At 45.9% G+C, this 8965-nt stretch overlaps 1 protein-coding gene across 8 annotated transcripts in view; it reads left to right on the top strand.

The window, feature by feature from the left end:
- LOC137892010 (collagen alpha-1(XIV) chain-like) overlaps positions 1 to 8965 on the top strand; it is a 135696-nt gene that overhangs the window by 50336 nt on the left and 76395 nt on the right. For all 8 annotated transcript variants that reach the window (XM_068736897.1, XM_068736894.1, XM_068736895.1 and 5 more), the window contains 5 exons: positions 1 to 137; positions 2993 to 3122; positions 6788 to 6927; positions 7018 to 7144; positions 7272 to 7411. The exon at positions 1 to 137 is cut by the window's left edge and continues 9 nt beyond it. In XM_068736897.1, the coding sequence (XP_068592998.1) occupies positions 1 to 137; positions 2993 to 3122; positions 6788 to 6927; positions 7018 to 7144; positions 7272 to 7411 (674 nt within the window). The remainder of the gene's footprint in view (positions 138 to 2992; positions 3123 to 6787; positions 6928 to 7017; positions 7145 to 7271; positions 7412 to 8965) is intronic.

Here is an 8965-nt window from a genome sequence, read left to right as displayed (position 1 = left end):
CGATGGTGAACGACCTGGAGCTGTTCGACATCTCTCACAGCACCATGAGGGTCCGCTGGAAGGTGGCCGCCGGGGCTTCTGGGTACATGATCCTGTACGCTCCGCTGACGGGGGGAGAACCCGCGGACGAGAAGGAGGTGAGGACCCTGTGTGTGTGTGTGTGTGTGTGTGTGTGTGTGTGTGTGTGTGTGTGATAGAATACAGCCGGAACAGCTTTACGACGGCGTTTCCTCCCGTTGAACGCCGTCCTGGCCCGTGAGTCTCACATTACTTCTCTTGTTTTAGCTCGTTGGCTTCCGGTTCAAGTCATTGGTTACTTAGTAGCGTTCTAAAGAACATCGCGGTCTTTGGCCCGATGGACGAGCGCCGACAGGAAGTCTGTCCACCGCCTAAAGTTGCTCTGAAACGATCTCGTTAGAGTCGGCGACCGTCAGAGACGCGGTAATTCTACCTGAGTGTCTTCACAGTGCGAGTGTGCTTTGATGTGGTGTTTCTGTTGCTCTCCTTACGTTCGCTATGTGGAGCGCATGGTGCTTTGTAGCCTTTATAATGATCGGTGAGGCGGTGAGACGGTGGAAGGGACGAGGGGACACAATTGGTACAAAAAAAATTGGTGAGAAATTCATCTGGTGTTCCCAATGAAATGTTTAAAAGCATAGAAATCCAATCATAAAAGAGGGGGATTGTGGCCACAGCTTCGTCTTCTCAAGGCAGCGAAGTAAACGACGAGACAAACTCTGAGCTGCCTTTTAAAAACCCAGATCCGCTCAGAGATTGAGACACTGATAAATGACCAATCAGAGGGCGAAACATGAAGAAACGCTTCCGGCGAGTGTCTGAGATCAAAGAAAACACCGAAAACCAAAGATGGAAACATGCAGATCCTGGACGGTTAAATCAGCAGCGAAGAAGAGGAGGAGGAGGAGGAGGAGGAGGAGGAGGAGGTGTGAAGGGCACAGCCAGTCGTCTGTTTCTCTTTCCTGTTAGAGCTCATTACGACGGTCGACACTCCCTCCTCCCTCCTCCCTCCTCCCTCCTCCCTCCTCCCTCCAGCCACAAAACAATAAAAACAATTCAAAATCAGGATGGATGCTCTCCAGCGGCGAGGAGGAGTCCGGCTCCCCGGCCTCGAAGCGGCTCCCGGCTTCATGTGGACACGTCGTCCGGGCCAGAAGCCAGAGGAAGTGAGCTTCAATACAAACGGGGGGGGGGGGGGGGGGGGGGGGGTACTGGTCTGGTTTGAAGACTTGTGTCCCTAAAACAACAGACTATTTTCCTGCCAACAAAAGAAGCAGAAAGTGAAGAGGATTCAGTGTGTGAGGAGAAACATGTAGAGTCAAACAGACCGTAGAGCAGGGGATGCTTCAGGGGGCGGGGCTACACCGTGATTGACAGGTCTCTCTACCTCTGGTCTACGTCACTCCTCCTCGGTCCAGATATGGTCACTTCCTGTTCACCGGTTGCAAAAAAAAAAACAAGATGGCGGCGGCCAAAAACGCTGAACTGGAGGCTTCATGACATCGGTCCACAAACCAACGACTACGTCACCACGACTACGTCACCACGACTACGTCACCTTCTTCTTCTTCACGGTCTACGGTTTGAACCCTCCACTGGAACCTTTGAGGAACGCGACAGAAGGACCGACGGCGTCAATCTGTTTGATTTCCAACACATCCACAGTAACCAGGAAGTGGAACCACGTTATTTACGTTGTGAATGAACCGCAGTGAGAAGAGAAGCTGCTGATGGTGACTCTGGAACATGAGTTTCTTTATTTAGGCGACATGTTGTCGGTCGGTACCCACATCTCTCTAAAGTGAGACTCTTAAGCTCTGGCAGTACATCCTATTTCTCTCGGGCTTCCAAAAGGATAACGGTTTATTCATGAGACGAGCAGACAAGAAGAGCAGATGGACGAACATTTGTCGGTGCCTCCGTTCTGCCAGATTTGTGTGTGTGTGTGTGTGTGTGTGTGTGTGTGTGTGTGTGTGTGTGCGTGTATGCGTGTGTGTTTGGCAGAACGTGAAAGACGGTAAAGTTCTGGGTTTGTGGCCGTAGTGTGTTAGCAGCTGTTTCATAGTGGAGTTAATCATCCTGCTGGAAACACACAAGCCACCTCTGATCTGGAATCAGACCGTGATCCGGCAGAACCGCAGACTGGTTATAAGAAGTGGACCTAGTCCTGGTGGCGTCACCCACTGGCTTGTGGACTGATGTGTTGAAGCCATCTTGGATTACAGCTGTTTTTTTTTTGCAGCCAAGGAACAGGAAGTGACCGTATTAGGACTGAGGAGGAGTGACGTAGAGACGCCGTATATGTCACCTGTCAATCAGCATGTAGCCCCGCCCCTAAATCATCCCCTCTTTATGGTGTGTTTGACTCTAAATGGAGCATAATGTACTAAATGAACATCATGCTGTATTGAAGAAGACTGTAAACTAGAGATTGAGACCATAAACTCATGTTTACAATGTTTACTGAGGGAATAAATCAAGAGAGAAGTAGAGTCATTTTAGACTAGACTTCTATACAACCAGAGGAGTCGCCCCCTGGTGGACACTAGAGAGAATGCAGCTTTAACACATGAAGCATCGGCTTCACTTGTTAGAACTGTATGTTGCCTCCTGGTTAGAAATGAGTTAGTTATCTGTTTTACAGTAAAAACTATGATGAAGGGAGTTTCACCATCTACTACATTCTGTTTCTACGTCGCAGCTCAGAATAGAGGCGTGTAGTTTTAGAGGGTCCCACCTGCTGAAGGCTGGAGAGAAAGAATCCACAGACTTTATGTAATCACAGCTCGATTCCACGCGTGTCTGGACAGGACTGTGGATTGACGGCAGATATGCAGAGAAGTATATGACGATATGACAGATGGGTGAAAGATGAGATAAAGACATCGGCTGGAAACACGACATCCTCGCTCTGCTGAAGGCGCTAAACCTTCATGCCGTGTGTGTGTGTGTGTGTGTGTGTGTGTGTGTGCAGGTGAAGGTGGAGGACTCTGTGAACGAGGTGGAGCTAGAAGCATTGACTCCGGACACAGAATACACGGTGACGGTTTACGCCTTGTATGGAGAGGAGGCCAGCGACCCCATGACCAGCCAGCAGACCACATGTGAGTCTCACACACACACACACACACACACACACACACACACACACACCCACACACACACACATGGAACGAGAGGTTTTCTAGATGGACCCCGGTGCTCGGAAACACTATCGCTTTTGTCCACAGGGGCCGCCAAAATCAGCACGAAGTGAAAGTTCCTTGTAGTATCTTTAAGAACAAACGCTGTCTTTGAATTTCATTTCAAGCTGCTGAATGTCCCCACGACTAATGTATACAACTGGTCCTCATTAAGAAAGATGTACACATACACCGGTACTTCTACTACATCCTACATATTCACTCAACCTGAACCTGACTCTGACCTTCATCCTGATGGTCCTCTGAAGGAGTTGGGACTGAAAGTGAAAATGTCTAAAAGTAAAATCGGTCCTCACAGAGATAGAAATACAGACTTCACACACACAGTGAATATGAAAATCACCGCAACGCCGCCGATGAGCCTCAATAACTGTCGAAGAAATCCAGTTTCATTAAGCTCCTGACGGACTGGTCGACCCTCTTGAACTCCACACTCTGCACACGTTTCATTTACGGCACGGCGGTCAGATCGCCTCACGTCTGTCTGACGGGAAACCAGACGAAGGTTCCTCTCGGGGAGGGTTAGGTCTTCTTCTACACGTCTGACGCGTCACTGAACAAAGCGTGGAGAGGAAGCGGCGACGCTACAGCGGCTGAATTCCTCTCGCTCCGCTTGAGGTTGTCAAAAATCATCCGCTGCCGTTACGTTGTTGTGTTTTTGTTCGAGCGTGTTCCAGTCACGTCTCGGCACGTTTATTATATTTCTGCCTCGACACAAAGCTGGCAGCCGGCCTCCAGCTTCCCCTCGATGTGCTATTTTTTGCACCTTCACTTTTTGATTTTTGTAAGAGTTTGAAGTCGGCCCGTTTCCCCGCAGCGCCACTAATTACGGTTCCATGAAGTCCCCTTTAAGGTCTGCGGCCTGCGGCTTTAACTCGGGGCTCGTTCGTGTCTTTATGATGCGTGTCGGGCTTTGAATGCGGGTCGGACCAGGACGCCGGCGGCTGCTGAGGGAGACGGTGGTTGTTCGTGTGTGTGTGTGTGTGTGGGGGGGGGGGTGAAGTCTCTCAAATGACTTTAAATTCCTCCGTCCATGCAAGCAGAGCTTTTGTTTTTTTGCACACATCCATTATGTTTAGCATGCACTCAGTCACTCATTCATTGAGTGTGAACATGAAGCGCTCCTCACAGTCGACTCTGTCTCTGCAGTGACGATGTTTTCATGTTTTATATTCATGGTTTTTCTGAGCTGCACTGATCATCGGCCGGTGGTCACGATGTATTTATATTTTCCTTGTTTCTGTGATGCGTGTGGTCGTGCGGGGCGACGGGTTTAATGTGCTTTTTATCACTTCGTGATTCATTCGGACTCCGCCTCTCCTCGTCCCTCGCTTCGTCCGGTTTATTTATCCGTCGTTGTTGCTTTAATGATGGCCGCGGTGAAAAGAGGCCACCGCAGCTGCAGAGAGAAAGGAAGAAATAATTGAGTTAAAAGATCACAAGATCAGACAATATGCAAAAATATAAAGATTGTGTTAATTCTTAGTTTTTCTCATTGGTTCCATGACGGTGTTTGTTCCTTTAACAGGAGCCATTTCCTCACATCAACTCCAGACGTTGTCCAGCGTTTCCCTTTCACACAAACACCCATGGACTGTATATAGGAAGTAGTCACTGTGACGTCACCCACTGGTTTGTGAACTGCTGTTTTGAAGCCTCGAATTTGGTATTTTGGCCGTCGCCATCTTGATTTTCTGCAACCAGAGGTGACACGAGAAGGTGGAGCTTAAGTGCAACCAAAATGTTTCGTGAAGTGGAAACACACTGTGAGAGGCGGACAACGCTGTGTTAGCGACCTGTCAATCAGTATGTAGCCCCGCCCCCTAAATCATCCCCTGCTTTCTGGTCTGTTTGACTCTAAATGTTCCATAATGTACTAAGTGAACATCATGCTGTATTGAAGAAGACTGTAAACTAGAGATTGAGACCATAAACTCATGTTTACAATGTTTACTGAGGGAATAAATCGAGAGAGAAGTAGAGTCATTTTAGACTAGACTTCTATACAACCAGAGGAGTCGCCCCCTGGTGGACACTAGAGAGAATGCAGATTTAACACAGGAAGCTCTCACAGACGGCTCTTCTGGGTAACGTACGGTCAGAGTTGCAGTGCATGTGTGAAAGTCATGTCAACTGAAGAAATGTGTGGATTTTTCAACCTCATAGACGCCATTTTCTTCTGGCTCTGGCACAAGAGAATTGTATTAAAAGGGAAAAAATGGGAATTCAAAAATACAATAAATCAAATCTTGTGATTGCACATTGGAATGGTTTGCTAAACTAAAAGTGATCTGCAGAGTCAGCTGGTATCCATATGCATGGGCCGTTTTAATACAGTGGATATTTCTATATGGACACATAGATTAGGCAAGTCTCCAAAGTTTCCTATCGCTAAACTTTTTAATTTCCCTTCCTCCTCATTCCCACGCTGACCCCGGCGTGACCTACAGTTACAGCCGTGGCGGTCTCTTCCTCCCTTCCTCCCTTCCTCCCTTCCTCCCTTTCCCTCTGCAGCTTTGTCTTTATTCTGACCCGCCGTATAATTGAGGTGAGGCAATGCCGGGTACAATCAGGATTTAAAAAAAAGGAAAGAAAGAAAACAGACCGGTAATTCTAAAGTTTTCCCAGAGTAAAATCTGATTCCCTGACTGAATTAAGAAGGTTGTTTCAGACCTCTGCAGTATCTCCGTGGGAGAGAGAGGAAGTCGAGTCAGAGCCTGAGGGAGGGTGAGTGATGTAGTGAGGGTCTGCTCACTTTATGATTAAAATAGAGGAGTCCAATAACCCTGGTCCAACCGCCGTGAGTGTGTGTCTGTGTGTGTGTGTGTGTGTGTGTGAAACCACTTGATAAATCCAAGCTTAACTATCCTTTGACCCTTTATAACAACAGCTCTGTGGCAGACTTGTTTCTAATATGATGCACGATAAGAAATACCTGCAATGAGGCACTAGTTAAATTAAACGACCTTTTCTGAGGTCGTGAAGTTTGTTGTGCTTGATTTTATTCAAAACGCAACAAAAGTTTGTTGTAATTGCTTCCAAACAAGAGATAGTGGTAAAAAGAAACGTTTTGTGTTTTCCTCTATTTTCTAAATGTTTTGAGAAAACCTCTGGTTCTGAAAACTGAAGCGTCTCAAAGCTGCATTCTCTCTAGTGTCCACCAGGGGGCGACTCCTCTGGTTGTATAGAAGTCTAGTCTAAAATGACTCTACTTCTCTCTTGATTTATTCCCTCAGTAAACATTGTAAACATGAGTTTATGGTCTCAATCTCTAGTTTACAGTCTTCTTCAATACAGCATGATGTTCATTTAGTACATTATGCTCCATTTAGAGTCAAACAGACCATAAAGAGGGGATGATTTAGGGGCGGGGCTACACGTGGATTGACAGGTCACGTCACTCCTCCTCAGTCCAGATGTGGTCACTTCCTGTTCAGTGGTTGCAAAAATCCAAGATGGCGACAGCCAAAATGCCGAACTCGATGCTTCAAAACATCGGTCCACAAACCAGTCGCTGACGGTGAGCAGATGGAAGTTTACTTACATTTAGTCTCCTCCCACCTCAGTGCCGCTGACTCCGGCGAGGAACCTGCGTTTCTCAGACGTGGACCACAGCTCCTCCCGGCTCACGTGGGACTCGGCCTCCAGGAAGGCCAAGGGATACCGCATCATGTACGTCAAGACCAACGGAGTCCAGACCAACGAGGTGAGAGGGTCTCATCGCTGACGTCATTTCTCAGGGAACAAACCGTCAAAAACCGTGAAAGGAAAACTCTTGTTGGTCCTGTGTCTGCAGGTGGATGTCGGCCGCGTGACGACCTGGCTGCTCAGAAACCTGACCTCCCTGACGGAGTACACGGTCGGTGTCTTCGCCGTCTACGATGAGGGACAAGCCGAGGCCGCGACCGACAGCTTCACCACAAGTAGGAACCGATATCAATAATTCAAGTCCACCGATTTCATTGAGTGGCAATCAGGTGAACCTGGTGACAAACATACGCCGTCTAGTTTGTTGTCAACATGACTGTGAGTGTGTGTCTGTGTGTGTAGAGACCGTCCCGGACCCGCTGAATCTGAGGAGCAGTGACATCTCCACGGACAGCTTCAGGATGTCCTGGCAACACCCGGCCTCCGATGTGGTTCTGTACCGACTCGTCTGGACGGCCATAGATGGAGGAGACAGTGACGAGGTGTGTGTGTGTGTGTGTGTGTGTGTGTGTTTCTGTTTCTGTTTCTCGTCTAGATTTCTTCGACCGGTTTCCCTGCAGGAATCTTTGAAATTTCTGGAGATAATGTTTTTTTAAAAGATCTTCTGAATATGCTGTATTTATGTAGCCAGAGCGACACAAACCAACCTCCGCTATGCCGAGGAGGGATTGTAATTATCAGTAAACTCGTATCTCATATTCATGGGGGAAGGGCAGCAACAGAATGATATAAAAACCTCAAAAACAACAAACTCTAAAGAATAAATCCTGTGTTTTAGTGTTGTCAGGACCATCTTTCCATTTATTCATTTCCTGTCCAGGTAGCAGGGCCTCACGGCTGCACTCAGATAAATAAACTCCTCCTGGCTGCTTCTATTATCTCTTTCTTTGACCTAAAAAAAAGACGTGTGGAGTGCAGTTGTTCAGGTAAATGGAGAGCTTCTCCTTCAGCATCACTTTTCTCTACAACAAATTATTTGCCCTCACTCAGAGACACTTGAACTCCTTCAGAAGAGAACCGTCCCCTCAGACGCTCCATGTAATTTGATTTAGTTGCCGGGGATTCTCTTCTTCTTTTCATCTCTCACGAGGGATTCTTGATTTTCACCGTTGTTGCTTCTACTTTCTTTTAATCTGAATATCAACCCATGTCCTCACAACTATAGCAAAACAAACATCTAAAATCTGATTTAAGTTAGACGTAAACACACAGAGATAGAAGTCATCTCTCTCTCTCTCGTCTCACTAATGTGGAATATGTTTTATTTTATTGGCAATGACGTAACACTGTACATATCGCCGAAACTAATTTAAATGTGGAAAAGTTTACCTTAAATAAATACTGGACCAATTTAAAAAGTAAAAAGTTGTCCCCCTTACTTTTATTTTTATTTGTTGATTTTACTAAATTATTTGACTAAATTATTTTTATTTTATTTTATTCATTTATTAGTTTATTTTTGCCGTATCGATTGTTTTTTTTTCCGTTTCATCTATTGTAGTTTTAGCAGGGTTTAACTCTTACCTTAGTTGTGGTGCTTTGTTGGGTTTTATTGCTTTTGCTGCTTTTTCTGTAAAAGCACTTTGTAAACTCTGTTTTTAAAGTTGCTATATATAAAGTTATTATTATTATTATTATTATTATTATTATTATTATTATAAATATGGTCCAGGCTGAAAAATACCCTTTAACTGTAAATTATAAAATAGGGATTTGAATCTAATCCTTTGCATTTGATTGGACCACTGAAAAGGAGCTCCACACACACTGATAGCAAAGTTTTTGCCCGCTGATATCCAAACTCCCGTCTCTTATTGTCTCTCCATAGTGCTAACACTAACAGTGCTAACACTATGGTGTTAGCCAATGGTGTTAGTTCGCTGGTCGCCAAAAGTCTCATTTGATTAGTTGTTAACACGGCTGAGTGCAGCATGAGTCATCAAACATTTAAAACCAGAGAAGAAAAGGAAGGTTGTTTTTGAATATATTTGGAATATAACAAGAGATGAAAGAACAGTTGGCATTATTCATTTCAC

This window comes from Cebidichthys violaceus, unplaced genomic scaffold (assembly GCF_023349555.1).
Source record: "Cebidichthys violaceus isolate CVI_PGR_0920_01 unplaced genomic scaffold, fCebVio1.0.p SCAF_73, whole genome shotgun sequence".
NCBI classification, from domain to species: Eukaryota; Metazoa; Chordata; class Actinopteri; order Perciformes; family Stichaeidae; genus Cebidichthys; species Cebidichthys violaceus.
Note: the sequence above shows the minus strand (reverse complement) of the source record. Positions and strands in the feature narration are given on the sequence as shown.